The sequence below is a fragment of the Ambystoma mexicanum genome, chromosome 5p, assembly GCF_040938575.1.
Source record: "Ambystoma mexicanum isolate Mex_15411 chromosome 5p, UKY_AmexF1_1, whole genome shotgun sequence".
NCBI classification, from domain to species: domain Eukaryota; kingdom Metazoa; phylum Chordata; class Amphibia; order Caudata; family Ambystomatidae; genus Ambystoma; species Ambystoma mexicanum.
Window position 1 is genome coordinate 296,869,189 of NC_090930.1, and position 20,305 is coordinate 296,889,493.

General features: G+C 44.3%; 1 protein-coding gene across 2 annotated transcripts in view; it reads left to right on the forward strand.

Annotated features, from left to right (window-relative positions):
- RADX (RPA1 related single stranded DNA binding protein, X-linked) overlaps window positions 1-20,305 on the forward strand; it is a 586,560-nt gene that overhangs the window by 271,684 nt on the left and 294,571 nt on the right. For both annotated transcript variants that reach the window (XM_069612730.1, XM_069612729.1), the window contains exon 7: window positions 4,022-4,129. In XM_069612730.1, the coding sequence (XP_069468831.1) occupies window positions 4,022-4,129 (108 nt within the window). The remainder of the gene's footprint in view (window positions 1-4,021; window positions 4,130-20,305) is intronic.

Genomic DNA, 20,305 nt, shown 5'->3' on the forward strand with positions numbered 1-20,305 from the left:
TCACCTAAAAGTTGTCTGCCTCACGTTTCTGACCCCTCACAGCACCAGACACAATCCTGGAATCTCTTGCTCCTCTTCTAGGCTAGTTCAGTGGTACAGCTCAGCCTATGCACATATTTAACCCTCTCAGCCATTTTCTACTCATCTTGTCCAGTGGTAGCTAAGAAAACTGTCTGACTCCAACCTCTGCACGCACACTCGCCACTCACACTTGCCCTCCTTACTACCACCCACCGGCTCCCAGTTGCCTCCTTTACAGGTCCCTCTCCGGCCTGCTGTCTCCATAGCCACCATGGGTATAGAAAAGGGTTACCTTTTCTCTATGCATAGTGGCAATCTTTGTAGGTTTTCAAGAAAGGGAATTTGAACGTGCGAGAAAAGAAGACCTTCTTTCTCATGAATCATCTTGGTTCTCATCACCACAAAACCTCAGTGCTGGGTATCATCGAAACCTGGATTCCCCCCTGTAAGGAACCACGATGGCAACAGTAAAGACAGACACAAGTGATCACAGTTCATGAGTGTTTATTAAACTGTAAATGCAGGGTGGAAAAATGCCTAATCTAAATTTAAGGGGCGAGCGAGCGCCAACCATCAAACCTCAACCAATCCACTTTGTCATCCCATTGAACTCGCCTTTACTGAGTTCAACTCTGTACGGTCTACCCCTTCCCTAATCACTACCCTGTTTGCGCCTTTACCCCTTTCTGTCCATGTCGTCAACCATGCATCTCCCTGGTCTTTCAGCTGCTGCAGACAGCAATGTGTCAATGCTTTTGCAGTTGTCACAGAGACCGGCCCCCCACTCTTCTTACTGCCTGCAACGACTCAATACTCCCCCTGAATACATTTCTTGACACGGCCAAATGCACTAATCTTGTTTCCTCTCTCCGCTCGCACCCTCGCAAACTATCCAGGACCCTCCAGGCCATGCTTGAGGCCTTCGATATCCTCTTTCTAAATCGAATACATTGCCTTCTTTTTCTCCACTAAAATCACCAAAATGCAGGACACCCTGTCCAGTCTTCTATTCACTAACCTTACCCCTCATGCTCTCCTCCTACAACCTTCCCCACACTCCACTGTCTATCTGCCTTCTCCCCTTCACCGCCCCAATAAACTTCTACCAATTATTCGCTTTGCCTACACATCCTGTGTTACAATTGAGTCCTTTTCCCCACAAATTGTTAAGAAACTTGCACCGGTCACCTCCACTTACTTATCCAACTTCTTCTCTCTATTAACTGGTATCTTCTTAGACTTTTGCGAAACAGCCACAGCTATACCTCTCCTAAAGGCACCAACTGCTGCTCACAAAGGCCCCTAATTCAATTGACCTGTCTCCCTCTCTTTCCCTACCACTCTAAAATTCTTGAGAGGTCCACAATCTCATAGACCACTAACTTACTGCCGGTCCAAACATTCTACTCTACTAAGACTGTGCTCATTCATGTCATCACTTCTCTTACCACTGCTCACCACCCTCACCACTCCTCCATTGTCATTCCTCTAGACCTTTGACTCTGTGAATTATCCCTTATTTCTTAAAACTCTTACCCTCCGTAGCTTCGGGGACACCATACCCAATTGGGTGTCCCTCAATTTCTCTGATCGCTCCTTTTCATCTCATGGGGATCCAGCAGCTCCTCCACAGCAGCTGTTCCCATAGGTCTCACTCGAGGATCAGTCTTGGACCCACTTCTCTTCACCCTATATACCTCCTCCTTTGCAAACTCCTGTCCTCCATTTGCTTTAACTATCCCCTCTTCACTGCTGATACTCTGATATTCTTCTCATTCTTCACCCCTGCAATCTCTGAACCCATACTTTATGGATCTATGCTGCCTCATACTAAACTCCTCAACAGTGGAAGATCTTTCTCCCTGCCTCCAATGCCAACTCGATTCTCCTCTCTCCAAACTCTTTCCTCCCTGACCTTCTCACCCATGGTTTGCAACCTTGGGGTTCTCTTTGAATTGAAACTCTACCATTTCATCATGCTCACTGCCACTGCGGCCAGAGTAAACTTCCTAAACATTAGAAAATCCGCCCGCACACCACTCAACTAAAACCCTATTTCTACTCTTTCTACTTGTTGGTCTACCTCTCTACTGTCTGGCTCCCCGCAACAAAGTCTGCAAATGTATGACTTTCATCATTTTGAACCTACCGAGATTTTCGGTCCCCTCTACCTACCGTCACCATGCTGGATTGCTAGCCATGCAAAATTTCTCTTTAAATTCCTTTTACTTATCTATAAATTGATCCATGGTCTTGCTCCCCAATACCTCAATAAATGCATTTCACTTTGCTTTCCCCCTCAAACATTTTGCTCCGCTACTCTTCACAACTTAAGTCCCCCTCCCCTGTGCCTCTTCCTGTTTTGCACCCTACTTGTTTTATCACACACGAAACACTTCTAGAGGCCCACTGTATAAACGTGGGATTACTTGCTAGTTTACAATTAATGTATTACCTCAAGAGATCCTAAATGCAGACTACACTCACCTAGTGTGGGGTATGTTTCCCTAGGGGGAGAGGTGGTGTATCGCCTATACGGCAGGGAATGAGGGAAGATACTGTCCCTGATTCTACAGTGATAGAAGTAGTTAAAACCTCTTGGTATAGCAATGTCTCAAGCAATAGCGCCACATTTCTGTGAGGAACTTTTTTCCATGGGCCATTAACCCCTCTGTCTTTATTCGACCTTCAAAGAAGTGTGTGGACCCTAAGTTGTAGATCACTTGCTTGATTTAAAAGGCAAACACATATACGACAAATTACAATCAGTAAGAAAATCCTAAAAAGCCTCTTCCATTGATGCCAAATACTTTGTATGGCTAGATGTGCTCAATTGTCCAGCCCAAAAGTTGTCTCTAGATGATGTTGGCTATAGACCACTAATAATTTTAGGGTTCAGATACAAATGTCCACATTAGTTCAGAGTTCTTGGAGAATCCGTTCTCCATTACAAAGGCATAGCTTCTTGTCAGTATCCCTGTGTGCTCTTCGGGATATCCTGCTTAAAAAGGGGTCGACCGGTTTCGATGACTTCCTAGTTTATCATCTTCTTCAAGACCAGTTAGTTTTATTCTGTCTTGCGTGAGATCAGCGTTTCAGGTGGATATGGGGATCCATCACCCCATCTACCTTATACCACAGACCGGGTAGTTAAGGTCTGCATGATTTTTTTGGGATATCCAGTCTCTCACTGCTCATCAATGATCTGGACAATCCCCATTTGGGTTATGGGATTCCGTGTTTCTTGATGAATGCCCAGCCTGCAGGGTGTACGGAACACTGTGAGTCGCGCTCCGTTTGGCCAGACAAAAGGGAGCGCACCCTACTTGCCCTGCTCCACAGAAATGGTTTCCACCCCCGGCTATCAAAGCCATCTATTTAGTGGAGCTGTTTAAAACAAGGCTGAAGCGCAACCTTGTGGCAATGGAATGAGCTTCACAACCCCCTCTGACCGCCTATCCATACTAACCACCCAGCCCTGCTCATTCCTGCATTTTGCCATTAGATTACTCTATTTAATTTGTAAATACTATCCTCAGGCTCCCAATATTAAAAATGTGTTAATGTCTTCCAGTCCCTGTTCCTGCTTTATGTTCATATTTTTTCCACTTTATCCCCACGTATATAACCATCAATATAACAATGCTCTTCTGCACCTTATTCTAGGACTAGAAAATCTTTCTGTCTTGCATTGAAAAGTGGAAAAGATGGGTAATGTCGCACAAGTTTGTTAGTAGAGATAGATTCTTTCTGGCGCTCACAGTTGTCATTCTATGATGAATCACATGTTTTTTTTTAATGAGGAGCGCAGTATTAAGAGAGAAAGGGTGGGAGATTTCAGTACATATCGTTGAATAACAATGATGTATAAAATTCTCTGCTTTTCTATTTGACAAATTTTGACTTGAAAATGGGAAAAAGTAATGGAACATTACTCAGATTCCTAGTCATATTATAGCTAATTCTTTACATTTTTCACTGTCACATTTGTACTCCATAGTGTCCTATTTGGTCTGCACTCAGATGAGAGTGATTCGGGATTCTGCTACAAATACATCTGCTAGACCCTACCTCACAACTTCTAATGAAAGTGAAATGTTTATCACAGGTAAGTTTTTAAGAAGCTTCTTTTGTATTATTTATTTTGAATGTAACATTAAGAGTTGTTATAGATTCACCCTTTTGGTCTGCATCTATTTGCAGGATGCCCTAGATCCTTAACTGTTTCTATAAATTCAAATGGATTCCTTCATCTCACAGATTCCTCAAGGGGTGCAATAGCTCTAGGTGTAGCCGAAATCTACAAATGTCATTTTATGGCATAAGTGCCACTCCATGGCCAACTATGTCCACTAGCACGGGATATGGCATTACATGGTCAACAATATTATTATTCTTTTATAATGCACTGAAAACCAGACAGTCTCTAAGCGCGGGAGCAGGATTTTAACCTGTGTTGCTCTGTGTTGTCTTGTTTCTAAAACAAATGCTTTGCCCCCGAGCTAGCCTCCTATCCCTGATATGGTTAAATTAGACACCCTATAGAAAAAGCACTATTCAAATGTGTATAACTTCAGCAGGGTTTGATGAACCATTGCAACATTTTCCAAATAAACGTGGACCAGATTCTGAATTTCTTTGGAATATTTTTTGAGGTGTAGTCAAAGAGGGGGCACAGTTAGAGGGAAGTTCCCAAAGCATGTGTTTCCTATGCAATTTAACATAGGGCAAACGTTCTGGTGCTATCCGCTGATGTACATACTCGTTTTCTGGTAGATGATTGGTTTATCTGTATCTTTTGGCTGGCTGCTGGTCCATGAACTCAGTAATGAGCAACCAGATTGGCTAGTCCGAATAAAGCCAAACTACTTGGTTTGAGGGCCTGGAACATATTTTTAGAGCTACCCTTGTGGCCTTTGGATTTTGAAAACTAGCCAAAATGGGGTATATTGTAGCCCTGTGTGTGGGGGGGCAGTGGGTTCACCACCCATAAAGGACTGAAATTTGCCCTTAGAATAGAAAAACACTGAAAACATGTATGTGCCCTACTTGGAGTGAGATGGACAAGAAGCCAAGTAGGGGTGTCACGGTATTCGTTTTATGACGGTACAATAACCTTCTTGCCAAATGACTGTATATCATGGTTATCGCGGTATAGCAGGTGGAGTTAACTGATCTTAACAAATATTTTCTAAAAGGTCATAAATTGACAGATGTATCATCACAAACAAAACCAGGCACCCAGGGCCAGAATTGTGCTTTTCAACATACTTTCCACTGAAATGCCTTGGTGCCACCAAACACAAACACACGTGTGGAGAGGAGGGGGTGGGGTGGAGGCCTGCTGCAACTGGCAAAGCAAACTGAATAGCTTTTCTTAAGTGGTCATTTAGGCTTTTTGCTTCCCCACTGGCTACTGGTGAAGATGAACATGTTGCCATCTTGATAACCTGCATGCCACAGATCAATGGAGGCTGATGGTAGTATACGCTTGTGCACACACACACACACACACACAAACACACACGCACTTTCTCTTTACGTTACAGCCTTTAGTTTACTTGCGGGCCAAAAGGTGTTCAGTAATCACTGACATGTTACCCTTTGGTATGGCAGCAGGGAATACCCACAGAGATTAGTGACTTTTGCAGTGTGACTTATTATATGTAAATTCAATGATAGAACCAGCGAAATCCCCCATTGCCATATGTTTAGAGAATATTATCCATTATAAATATATAAACCCCAAAGCCGCCACCCCAAAGTAAACCCTATTCCTTCTTGGCACTGTATCTATTCTTCCTATTGCTAACATATTGATTTTGTGTAAGGCACGTGTGGTTTATGGAATGGCATTAAAAACTGCTCCAACTGAAACTACTTGGTAGACGGCACATCCAACAGTGCAAAACCAAGACTGCACAGCAATTGCTTACTGCAGCCTTTCCAAATCAGATTGAAAAGCACACTTAACGGTATAAACAATGTGACGGTTATTATTGTTCAATTAAGTGGTTCACGGTATCTTTAACGGTATACCGTTATACCGTTACATCCCTAAAGCCAAGCCAGTTTTACAAACGAGCATTTTCATAAATAGTGAATGTGTGTTCTAAGTTACCATGTAGTGACGTCATATGCTCGGGTACATTTGTTTGCCAATTATTAGCTTGATTTGTTCAAGTTCTCACAATCAATGGCAGTTATTGCTATCATTTACCAGGTATTTCCATCCTACGAAAAGGTTCCATCATACCTAAAGGGTATTCCCATTATATGTTATGTAACAAGTTGTTAAGCACTCATCTGCCCTAGCCATGTTGGATTTCGGAATGTGTGTTTTCTGCACCACATAGATCGAGGATTCTAGTAGACCATAGTCTGTATGCTCCATAACAAATACCAGTGCATATAAGTAATTCAAACATTTTAAGTATATGGAGCAGCATTCAGCAACATTGTTCAGAGTCATTGAATAATGGTCTGTCCTCAGATAATGATGCATAGATATATTTTGGGAAAACAGAAGTAAGTGCCATTTAAACAATGATGTAAGGAAGCATTGAATAAACAGTCCTACAAGACTGTTCCTCGTCGTTACCTGACCATATAATAGTTCTGCAGATTGCAATATGCAAGATGGCAGGTAGTTGGTGGTGCTCTAGGTTTGTTACTTCAGCTGTTTGCTTGACTGGGCTCATCATTTCGTGCCCAGGTTCTAGGCTATTTCAGTGTGAAGTATGGATTGCAGAATGCGGTTTGGTGGGATATGCCAGTTGCTAAAGTTAGATGCCTAATGTCAAAGATGGCACAGGAATCACTTCAAATCGCTGAGGGTGTTCAAGGGTTTTTATTAAATTGTTAAAGGGCCCCAAGGCCATCTCTTGCTTTCTCTCTTTTGCTCTCATCTGCAAGCACCTCCTCCCTAGCCCAGATGTCCTTAGCTCCAGGTTAACAGCTATAATAATTATGTTTCCATCAGTATGCTAATTACAAGATGAACTGAGATGTTGACCTTAAGGCCACTTGATCTTCTTACTAAATTCCCTCAGGGACTTTCTAACTCATCCTACATTCGCTAGTTGTTAGTGGTTTAAACGGATATGGAATGTTTGCCTTTCAGAATCTGTTGTTGGTTCGGTCTTCTTTTATGCACACTCCTACCTCTCTCTTCCTGTCTCCTCCTTTGCTCTGCCAGTTCTCGCTCCCTCTCCATTTCCTGTCCATTCTATGTCTTTCACTCCTCCTAGATTTCGCCTCCACCGTTTGATGTTGCTACCTACTCTCCGTCGATCACAGCGTTTGTACAGAGGACATGAAGCGGTGGGGCTAAAAAAACAATATAGAATAAAGTTAGTCATATTTGTTAAATAGCCATGTTTTCACCAGTTTTCTGAAGGACAGGTAAGAACGCTCACTTGTGATGTAGGGCAGCAGAGAGTTCCAAAGAGAGGGCGCTGTGACACAGAAACTGACACCTCCAGCTCTTTTACATTTGAATCTTGGGTTGACCAGGGTCAGGCTAGCTGCAGATCGTAAGAGGTCCACATGGGCTTTTGGGGCAATGCTGTTGTGGAGATAAAGCAGCACCTTTTTATAAATACACCGGTGTGCGATGGACAACATTTTAAATTCAATGTGGGCCTTGATGCCAGTTAACACTGTGTCTGGTAGCTAAAATATGCTCGGAGCGGCTCAGGCCTAGCGCTGCGTGGAGGGCTTTATTCTGGAACATTTGGAGGTTGGCAAGGTTTTTTGTCAAGGTACCCGTGAGGATTGTGTTACAATAGTCCAGTTTGCTGTTGATGATGGCCCTCGCGAGAGTGAGGAATTGTCTACTCAGGGAGATAAACTTTGCGGTATAGGCCGTGGTTGAGGATAGAGCATTGACGTGTTTGGTCATGGAGAGGTCCGCGTTGAGGTAGATGCTCAGAGATTTGATGTGTTTCATGGCAGCTATAGTCGTGCATTCAATAGAGAAGTTGGGGAAAGCAGCGTCTAGATTATTGATCCGGAAGGTGGAGCCAGCGATGAGCAGTTCTTTTATTTCGTCATCGAGACATTGATTGTGGGTGGCCACCCATCTTTGGATAATGCTGTAAACCTTATTTATAGCAGTAGCATCATCATGGTAGTTGTCAGTGATGGGGATGAGAATCTGGGTGTTGTCTGCAAAGCTGGCGTAGTTAATGCCAAGGGAATCGAGGAGGTGAAATAGGGACAGAGGGTTGGTGACAGGCATTGCAGAGGGTTGTTGACAGGCAGGAGCCTTGGGGTGAACCCAGGGGACAGTGATTGGTCTGCTGCAGAGTCTCATTTGAAGACCTAGATGTGTGATCACTAAGAAAGGATTTAACCCAACTGGTAACCTCCGAAGAGTAGTGGAAATTGGAGAAGATGGCATCAGAGTGTGTCATGGTCAACCAGGTTAAAGACATCAGAGAGGTCAAGTGGGAGGAGAATGGCTAGGTTCCCTGAGTCACGGATGTTGTCTAACTGGATTTTGAGATCTAGCAGAGCCGTTTCAGTACTATGTTTAGGCCTGCAACCCGATTGTCTTGTTCCTAGCAGGTGGTGGTTTTCTGGGAAAATTTGGATTTGGAAGTCGGCCATACAATCCACAATTTTGAGGAGGAAGGGCTCGGTAGTGATGGGGTGATAGTTAAAAGGGAGGGTGGGATCGAGATAGGGTTTCTAAAGTAGAAGGGTAACTCGAGCCACTTAAAGGCTGGTAGGGACTGGGTTAGTCTGGAATGAAGCATTGATAAATTCAGTGATGATAGGGGTAAGTGCGGTGGTGCAGAGCTTGATGATATTGGTAGGGCAGGCATCTCACCTGCAGTTGGATGGTTTGAGAGCATGACTAGTTTCAAGCACCTTGGCTTGAGATACATGGGAGAAGCTGAGAGGAATGGGAGGAGGAATAGTAGGCGAAACTGAGGGCAACAGTAATATTCAGTGACAGAGATTTAGCAGCGAGTTGTGCTTTTTTTGGTGGTGATTTGTTTCCCCTTATTGTACCAATTCTATTGGCAAGGGCTGTTTGGATAGCGGAGCACCAAGCTTTATCTGACCTGGTTAGGTAGCAGGATGAGACCGGGTTCTCTCATTCTTTGATTATGGAGAAATGTCTTTTAGCATTGGAACTGGTATTGGAGATTCTGGAGTGTAAGAATTCACTTTATATGAAATGACAGCCTTTTTGTGGGTATCAGTGACATAGAGAGGTTTTTACAATTTGAGGGGGTGGCGTGTTTTTCATCTGCAGAGTTTGACCAAGTCTTCTGAGAACTAGATGTTGGCTAGTTTGTGTGGTTTTAATATTTTGGGTTTGAGGTGGGCATGCACATCCACTGTGTGGAGAAGGCCTGAGCGTAGCAATCTGCTAGCATCTGAGGGTCATTACTTGCCAGGGTCAGTGGGGGAAGAAGCATCAGGAGAGTAGGCGCAAGTAATTCTTCAGTGACATTACAGGTATTTCGAACCATGGTAGAGTTGTGAGGGAGTGAGGAGTTGATCAAGGGGAGGGAGTGTGACATGTCAAACTCAATTAGGGAGTCAAACTCAATCAGGGAGAGGCCAGACCAGGGCATGGTATTGATGGCTGAAATATTGAGAGAGGCTAGGTTTCTGGCTTTCATACATGCATAAAATGGCATTACGTTACAGACTGGTCAACTAGTTACTTATTATGATATCAGCAGACTATGGCGTTAAACGATCAAGGCAATTAGTGATGCAACCTTAACAGACCTGCAGCCTCAAGTCCCTGTCCCTACTGTATCACAAATTTGAGCGTGGCCCTCACAACAAAACCAGATATTTGTATTTTATCTAGGGATGCTTCCGTAACCTAGGCCACCGTTTGACATATTATACACTAGTTTCTATGTTTAATTAAGACACAGCTCAACCAAATGTATCCTCTAGTTGTAATAGAACACAATTTGATGTAAGCCTAACAGACAGTTTCAGAGTTTTACTACTGTACTTTCAAGAAACAAAACCAAAGAAGCCCAGTGATGAAGGCAATGGCTTGGGGTCATTGTTTTACAAGAGCATGCAACTTGTTCTGTTCTACCGCTGTGACCAAAGTTTTAAAGTGCTAAAAAAAAATGCAAACAATTTGTATGTGTAACAAGAGACATTATGGAAATACATTAGCCAGTTTAGCAAGAAAGAGGTTTTACATTGTAATTCACTTTGTTAGATTTCTAACTGTGGTTTGTTTACGGTTTGAAACCAAATACACAGATTGCATTGCAAATCGCTCAAACATTCACATTTTTAAAAAAAAGACGTGTCAGTCTGTTGTACAAAATTAAATTTGTCACAATCAGAACCAATAAATTCACAACATTGTAGTTACCATGTGTCTCCATCTGGGCCACCATGACCAAGCAGTGGCTTTCATTTCTCCACTAATTGAATTTTGGGATTTGTAGTCTTGTGTTGCTTCAATTAAACAAAAATATAGTAAAGTATAAGCAAAGCTCAGGTTTAGTGTCGGGTGATCTGGTGACATGTAATCATCTGGTAACCTTCCATTTTCAAAATAATGCATGTAAATATTATAAAACTAAAAATGGTATTAATTGTCGCCTGTGTAAAGATGAAGGAAAGTGAGCTCTTCCAGAATTCGAGCATATTGATGTTTTCTCTTCTGCTGTCCAAAAGTAAAATCCATACCAAGAAAATGCTGAACATTAACATTCTGAAGCCTGCTAAAGGTACTAATGCAGAACGCCACTGTCCACCTTTCTCACCTAACATTAATACTTCACACATGCACCTATGTCTTAAAATAGAGCGCCCACATCATGTTCTATTATAAGTCACAGTGTTTGCAGGGCATGCTACTTTGCATTCCTGTACATAATTATGAATTTAGGACATGTCCCGTACCAGAATCCAATATGATGTGGACCTAAAAGCCCAGATTTGTTTAGTACATCACACCTGACAAGGCACATCCTGAGATCTCTGGCAACTACCAAATAGATGTATTACCTTCTGATTTACAACATAAATTTTATTATTTATTTATTTACTTAACCATTTATGTATTTATATTTTTTGGTAAGCACTTTGTGCTACTCTGGTGTCTGTCTAGTGTTTGTTTTGGCCTCTGAGGCATTTTTCTGTGTTGGGCTGCATCCAAAGGGTGCAGTCTGTGGGGTGTAGTCCTTTGTTTGTGTCTGGCCTTTTCCCAGTCCCCCCTTCCAACCCGCCCTGATTGGTACATTCACCTGCTCATAACTGACCTTCCGAGGGCACCCCTCTACCCGGCAGCCCCTGCGGCTAAGGACCCCAAGGCAAAGGGCGGCTCCTGCAATGGCAGCTCCAGAAAGTGTCTGCAGGTGTCCGCAGGGGAAGCCAGTGAAGCCAGCAGTGAACAGACACCAACAAAACTGTAAGTGTTGCATGGGTGGGGTGTAGAGCAATTACTCTACTCCAGAAAGCCCCTGCCACTCTACCTTACCTTTCCATAACGTATACTAAACTGCCATAGACTCACACCATGCACAGAAAGATTTGACCACCAAGCTAAATCCATTCAAGGCTGGGACTGTAAATGTTGTCCTGCATAACATACTAACATATTTACCAATATTAACTTGTGCCACTCCCAGAGACAATGATGAAGATTAGCTAGCCTCACACTAAGACAGGTGCAACAATGTTACCACAAGCCACACTTAGATGGAATCATGAATGATAGGATGTCCCACACTTAGATTGAATTGTGAATGGTAGCATGTACCTCATAAAGACATTACTATGATTGGTAGTATATCCCTCACTTAGTTTGTACTGTAAATGATAGATAGAATTGTGAATGATACTATGTGCCACACGTAGATGGACTTGGGAGTGATATCATGTCCCACACTTAGATGGAATTGCGAATGGTAGCATGTGCCACACTTAGATGGAATTGTGAATGATAGCATATCCCGCAGTTAGATAGAATAGTGAAGGGTAGCATTGTGCCTCATCTTGATATAATTGAGTGGTAGCATTATCTCACAATTAGTTGGAATTATAAATGATAGCATGTGCCACTCTTAGATGGTATTGTAAATGATAGTATGTGCCTCATCTAGATAGAATTATGATTGTAGCATATCCCTTACTTAGTTGGAATTGTGAATGATAGCATATCCCGCACTTATTGTTGAACTTAGAAATTGTGCCTAATGTACGCCCCCTGTCCTGCTCTCATGCTTGATCGCAGGCGCTTTACTGATAACCACCTTATCACACTACTATGCTTACTCTCCCTTATACACCATCATTCAACTAGAACACAGCTGTACTATGACGCATTCGGTCTAGCTGTTCTCATAATGACATGACCCCACGAACTCCACATCATCCTAATAAAATACAGCTAGCTGAGCACTTTACGGCTAGCTTAAGCGTCTCCGAAGGCCTAACGCAGCCAGAACTCAGTCTGGTTGTCCACCCTCCAGACTGAACACATCCAACTGATTTCCTCAGCACCACACCTACCGCCAAGAAGCAGCTATCATGCAACAACCACACCAGCTGCGCACATATCCGGTGCACCCATGCACCATACCACACCCTCTCTCTCTCTACTTACTAAACTGCGTTTCCCGAGGGCGTTCAACCTACCAGCGCTTTGAGATCATACCAATGATACATAAGGCGCTATATACATGCCAAATAACATAACATAGAATAGCCTGTGTGATAGCCATATGGGTTGTCAATGTCTGACATATGCAAGTAAAGTGGCACTATGCATTAGGTGCACAACAGTTGTGAATCGGCATATATATGTGTTAGATGCCCTTTCAACTCGTGCTTGCGCAGAGCCTGTTGCTTGGGTCTCAGTTGGGAGTATTGGGTTATTCGTGTGCTTTGTTTTAGAAATAGAGGCTGGCAGTGCTTGCCATGATAGTGTAATGCTCCATGTGGGAAAGAATTAATAGGAATATATGAATATCATAAAATGAGCATCTAACGCCCTGCAGTCACAGAACACAAATACATCTCGTAGTCACAGCACAGAAATACATCCCTGAAAGGTGCATGTTTACTCCTGTAACTATTACAATTGCCATCCCTGTAAACTGGATTTAGTGTGCCTGATCCTAAGTATTTTCCCTATCAGTACACTGTGAAGAGTATTCCAGTAACCAATACTGTTGCCCCCACTTCCTCCAGCACTATCTGAAACGTTGTCAGGCCTAGTGCGATAGTCACTTGTTTTGTTCCTCCCCTCCCTTTCTCCACCCCTTTCCCTCACCTTTTGTTTTCCTCCAGCTCTACCAGAAATGTCGTCAGGCCTAGTACGGTAGTCGCCTGTCTGTTTCCATTTCCTCCCACTCTCCCCCTCCCTTCCTTATCCATGTCTTAGCTCTTGCACTATCTGAAATGTCCTCAGGCCAAGTACGATAGTTAATTTCACATCCTTACTGTTCATGGCCTGTAAGAATGTCGTTGTATTTTCCCTTGTTCCCTTCCTTGCCTTGAAGCGCTTTGAAACACATTGTGTATAGGCGCTATATAAATAAACTATCATATCATATCACTGTGCCCTCCCACCCCCACACGGTATGTAATGTGTGCGTAATAACACCTATCTAGGGAACAGATTACTTTTCTAAGGACTCTTTTTACAGAAGAATGGCACCAATTTAATACACTCCCAATGTTACAATCCCACCCCACAATCTGGAATAAGAAGCAGGCCTTTTTAATCTTTATATTGTGTTTTGTGTGTTAAATAAATAATCCATAAATAAGGTGGTTCCTCAGCTTTAGATGTTGCAGAAGACGCCCACAATAGTTAAAATAAATAAAGGCAGCATGCCCACAGAAAGTATAACAGAACCTACATGCTGTTTTCTCCTTAATCTTCTCGTTCACATTGGCACCAACATCCATTCATTAGAAAAAAAAACAATATTAATGACTTCTGACATCATTGACAAATATTGCTATGGGAGACCTAACATATATCTCTCTGATTCTTGGGATAATTCTAATCTAAGATGCTGAATGTTATCTGTGACAAATTATGGGTTCCTAGCTTGGACATAAATAACGTTGGATATAGTTGTGGTGTTGCATTGGTTGCAGTTACTGTAAAAGCTTGGGTTTAGGAATGCTTTTATTTCACACAGTTTATGCACTGGAGCCCTCAAAATAATTTCAATTGCTCTCTGGGATTTAATTAATTCTTGAGACATTTGTTTAAATACTTTGGGAGCATTATCCTCACTTTTGGTTTGTCTTTCGAAGGCACAGGACTGGTAGGGGCATAAACCAGCTTCTGGCAGCACCGCCAGATCCGCTCTTCCTTTCAGTTTGGCCACCTGTTCGCTAAATTCCGCACAGGTAATCTGTTAATCTCTCGGCAAAGGCCTCTGCATTCAGTCCCGCCTGGGAAAGGTCTTCTGAAGGCGATGCCCCATTAGTTGCCTCCAGTGAGGATCCCATTCAGTTTTTCTTATGACAAACAGACTTTCTTTTCTGCTTTCCCCATTTGACTCAGCAATGTAGGATTGGACTGAGCCTGTTATAGGTTACATTCACTTACTCTCACCCCGTAGGGCCCCCAACCCTGCTTTCATTGGCCCATTGCATTTTCTATGCCAAAGGGGATCTGTTAGCTACGAGTTAGCCCTCCCCTCAGGAATGACAAAATTCATTTTTCATATTTCCTGTATTTACATGTGATTTTAATAAGAGTTCTATATTGAGATCTGCAAGAATATTCGGGATCGGGAGACCTCCTTTGTTTTCCTCACTGCAGGCATAAAAGTGGTATTAAAATATGCAAATGTGTGCAGAATTCACACGTTTTAGTGTATCCTTTTTATACGCATGCGATGGGTGTTTTCCTACTGAATCTAAGTCCAAATCTGACCCTCTTCCATATCTGACCCTCTATACAAAAATTATGAAATAACCAACTTGTTCGTTATTAATACTGTTGGGCTTTTCTTTGTCCTCTTGCGCGGGTTTCAAGCGGTCAACGAGGAAATCTGTGCTAACATAGGTTGGGTCCCTGACTGGTCATAGGACTTTTTGTACCTTGAAGCAAGCTTGTGTGAAGAAGTTATGAATAAGCGATTGGATTAGTAATTACGACCATCTGTCCACACTGATGCCTTATAACGAGTTTGGAACCATTGAGCACACATTTGTGAAAAGGCATTGTTACCTCGTACTAAGCCCAGCCTCTGAGATGGGTTATCCTTCTACTCAGGCTTGGCCATTTGCCCACCTTGGCTATCATGGGCCTCCGCCTGGCTGAGGAAAGCATTTGAAGGGTTTGTAACAGTGAGGGAGCCGTAAAAACGAATAGGCATGTGCTGACAGAATGTGGGGCTATGAGGAGCATGTATAATTGGCATTTGGGCAGGTTTGTGCATGATTTGCACACCATCCCCTCAAGTGAGTTCTGGGCATGCTGTAGGCACGTTAATAGTACGACAGTAAAATGTGCTTTCTTCCGATTATGGAAATGGTTTGAAACGCAAATCTATGGGAAGGTAAGTTCCATTCATCCTGCCTGTTGTGGAGGGGAACATTTAATGGATGGCTTCCAGGCTTCCAGGCTCAGTTGTGACTTGTGTTTATGGTAAAGATTCGAACGGAGGAAATCCAGTCATGGTGTGAATGTTGCAGGCGAGTATACCACAACCTTATTGCTTGGGATATGGCCAGCTAGATGTCAACAGTGGATTGGGGCCGGTGACAGCTGTGGGTGTGGTGGACTGTGAGGGGAGCTGCTGTAATTCTCCCAGAGCGGTGTTCCCGGACTGTTAGCTGCCGGCTCCTCCCCTCCTCCGTAGTCTGGTACAGTGAGGTTGCAGGAAGTGTCTGATAAGCCCTGAGTGTACCCAGGCAGGAGCTGGCATTCCGCTTGACAACGTGGAAAGGTTCGGTGCGACGCTGTGGGAGCTGCTTATTCTGGAGGTTGCAGAGCGAGCAGTGAGTGCCTCCCGAGGGGTACGAACAAGGCACGGAAGGATGAGTAAAGTTTGAACTGTGCCAGAGGTGATTTGGAGGCCCTAAATAACGCTCAGAAGATCTCACTTAGATTGAGGCTGGTGGTTGGTTGTTTTTTGCCCAGGTGATCCCAGGAGTCATCTTGCATGCGCAATAATTGAGAATCCGGGCCCGGTGTCAGCATTCATATCATCTGTGGTGAGCTAATGGGAGACGGAAACGCACGCAGCTAAAACCCCCTGGTGTACAGTGGAAGCCACGCCCTGCGCCTATCTTGGTCTTCGTCTGGGGAGCAATCTTTGGTCCTCCAGGCACTCCGGAGGGAACTGGAGTTGTGCATGTTTTCTTTTGGGCGGCGCTGGCAGCTGGTAAGCTTGTTTAATAAAGGGAGATCTGCAGGCAAAAACAGGTAAAAGTGGAGCTGGACAGCACAGAATCTGGTGGCATGCTGCAGTAGTCAGGAAAAAACTGATTCTGACAGGGCACGCACAGCCCCACACGAAACAACCCAATGCATTGGTGAGGCACACAGACACAAAATTGCTTACAGACGCACCTGACCCGCCGCTCCCTCTGCGCTCTCTCCTCTCCGATCAGGAAATGCTGTCTCTAAGGAGGATTTTGCTCACAGCTTTCTAGAATTTCAAGAGACATTTTCGCCTCCTTTTCATCAGCAATTTACATCGTTCACCTTGGAAATAAGGCATTCACATTCAGACTTTGGCAAAGAGATCTCCTCCCTTTGGGAGCGTGTGAACTCAAAAAGCATGCTATTCAGGAAGTAGCAGAAGACACCAAGCAGTCAGATATAGCACGAGAAGAGCTTTTGAGGATCACACGAAATCTGGAAATTCAACAAGAGGATCTGGAGAATCGATCCAGACGCTTGGATATCTGTATAGAATATCTTCCGGAATCAGATGTCGATTTGAAAGAGGCCATAACACAGATTTTCAAAGATCTCATTGCAGCTGACAGACATGTACATCCCACTTGATCGGGTTCATAGGGCGGGTCCAAAGAGAACAGAACCGGGTGCTTGCCGACGTGATGTACTAGCAGCCTGTGCACACTAACCGCAAAAAGAGCAGATTCTGAGGGAGGCAAGAACTGTGGCACTGATCAGATATTTTGGGGCAGAAATCCAGTTTTATCAGGACTTATCGCTTGTGACACTTCAAAAGCACTGTGACATGCAAGAGGTGGTTAAAACTCTTAAGTATCAAGTACAGATGGACCTTTCCTTTTTGTTTGCTCTTTACATTGGAAGGAAAACAGCATAGAATAACATCCCGCGAGGCAGGTATAACGTTGCTACAAATTGAGGAAGGTGGTGGTTGAGGATCAATGGAAGAAGCCAAATCCCAGATGGAACATTGTACCAAACAGTCGGCAAAGGGGGAATGGTCCTTAACTGACTGAAAGAGAAGGAAATATAAGCAAATATAAATGGTCACAAAATGACGACTGGCGAGCCCAACTTTGAGGCCCTAATCCTGACTCTGCAAGTAAAGGTGTCTTTCTAATTTGGCTCTGTTTATTAAGTACAGAAGGAAAAGCTAAGCATCACTGAGACGGAGATCAACATCCTGGAATTCATCCATTCAGGTAATGGATGGGGGTGTTAGGATACCCCGCACTTGACCCTGGGTTAGCAGGTGATTCACAGTCGGTGCTTTCACCCCAGAAAAAATGGGTTCTGTGACTCGCACCCAGGGTCTTCTGGGGGGTGGGGGATGTGTTTGAGGAGTTGTTGGGGAATGTTTTGTGAGGGTCTTGGGGGAAACAAGGAAGGGGATCCAGCTGTGCAATGGTAGTTTTGAAGAACTCTGGTAGATCTATTTGCACGTATTATGGCCCAAGGAGGAGGCAATCCATTTTTATTTAGTTCAAGTGTCTTATCAATGAACATTCAAGGGCTTAATACCCTGATTAAATGCAGGAAATTGGAGGACTTACTGAGGCGCTACCAACCCGATTTGGTGGTGCTTCAAGAAACACACATTAGGAAAGCAGACAAACGGAAACTTCGCTTGGCTCAGTATCCTGTAATGTTTCAGGCGAATGCAGAAGGCAAGGTTGCTGGAGTGTTGATTGTGATCAGGGCTGGAACCCAAATAAAAGTATTGCATACAATGTCTCACAGAGAGGGCAGGTATATATATTTCTGATCTTGGAACTAAATGGTGTTAAGATGGATTTCTAAACCCTCACCTGGTAGGCAGAGGCTTAGGAGGCCACCCATGCTTTAGTGAAACAGGGGAACCTTCTGGAAAAGCCAGACCAATCTAGGTAGCTTGGCAGACGGTCAAGACTTAAGTCTCAGGAGGGGTGAGAGTGATCGGAAGCCCACAATTAGCACACACAGTAACGAACATCAAATTACTCTTAGATAAGTCTATATGAAAAATATCTTTCTGATGCTTGTGAATCTGCTTAGTCACATGCTGGGCATATAGTCCGCCATCTAGTGGTAATCGCGGAGTATTGTATCTTGTCTTTTGCGGATCGAAAGGGGACGTCAACATGGGCGTGCTTGTAACACTCTCCCTAACATGACGTGTAGTCTACCCAAAATCCTTCACGTGTCGACGTCTCTCAGATTGTTTTTTTTCACCCAGCTAGCTGTTCGTCTTATGCAGAGCTTGAAAAATATACTTCTTTGGCCACAACCTCTGGTTGTTTTAATATTCATTACCCTTCACTGACGACTACTTCAACCAACGACAATGACCGCGGATGACAACTCCAGACTTCGGAGACTGTTGCTCCGGTTGACGCTGTCGATCTCATGGCCTCGACCCTCTGGCGAGGCCTACACAGTACAGCGAGTGGGGTCTGGGGCTCTGTTTCTTTTCAAGAATGCATTTCCTTCTCCCCTCTCTTTTCCTTTCTGGTTTTGCTGTCGGTATTAACTTGAGTTGTGGACAGGACTCCTTTTAAATGTTGCCCTTCTTGCAACGGCAAGTACCCATGGAAAGACATACACCGGAGGTGTAATGAGTGTCTTCCGCGAGATCATAACGAGCAGTCCTGTCGGTCTTGAAAGCTTTTACGTCCTAAGACGATAAAAGAACGGCAAGTAAAATGTTGGGCGGCCTATGCCATGCAGTAGGCCGAGAGTACCTCCCCCGCTGCCCCAGGCGCCTCAAGTGATGAGGAAGTTAGCGACAGCCGTGGCTCTGACGCAGAGGCCATTGACCTATCTTCGGAGCAGCCACGCTCCGAGGCGTCTGGCCCCGGCAGGCAGGCCACCGGTTCTATTATGGGGAGTGTACACTCCAGTGGCATGGACGCACACCCACCACATAAAGGAAAGCACACAACCCCCCGAACCTCCTCGACGGACTCGTCAGGACGGCCAAAGATGCCAACGGGTACGCTGATACTTTTGAGGGAACCCATCGATCCACAGGGTCGGCCACCCTCTCCACAACCGTCTAGGCGGCATGCATCCGGACACTCAAGTCACAAGAGCCTCAGCACCAAACCTCATAAGACCGCTGAGACGTCCCAACCCACTTCCTGGGAACACACACGTGACAAGCAGAAGCCTGTGAAAGAGATCGGTTTTCGAGTGAGGCTGCCTGCCCAAATAAGGAAAACCTGGGTTACTCGACTTGGGTGAAGGCAAGGTAAAATGGCCCTGGAACAGAACAAAAGACTGTGGGCCTCATTACACGGACGGCGGTGGACCAAGGAGCTATTAGCACCTTGGTCCATGCCGGTAAAATACGGGCACCGCCTTGGTGGAAAGGGGAATTACCGCCCTATTCCAAGGTTGGTGGGGCGGTAATTCCCCCTTCCCCCATTGCCCTTCCCCATTCCCATTTTTGCCCCATAGGGCATAATTGGAATGGGGAAGGTCCTAATTACGGCACCGCAAATTGCGGTATCGTAATTAGCTCCCTGGTCCCTTTGCGAGTTGGTTTTTAACGCCTGCAAAAAGCAGGCGTTAAATTCTCCAACCCGCAAAGGGACCTCGTAGTAAGGCGGTAAGGGTTAACGGTCACCGGTACCATTAACGGTGACCGTTAACCCTTACCGCCGTCCGTGTAATGAGGCCCTGTGGCTCAACCATTTTCAGACCTGGCCACAGTCTTGAACCAAACGTGGTAAACGCAATGTGATTAAGTTAAAAGAAGTAAAATACTTATAAAAAGTAACTGCTGCCACCAGTTCGTCCCAGACACACTCGTACAATCACCCAAAAATCCTTCGAGGGTGTCTAGGGCCATAAAACAAAAAGGACCGTAGTGCACGGTACTGAAAGGTACATTGTGCACTGTTA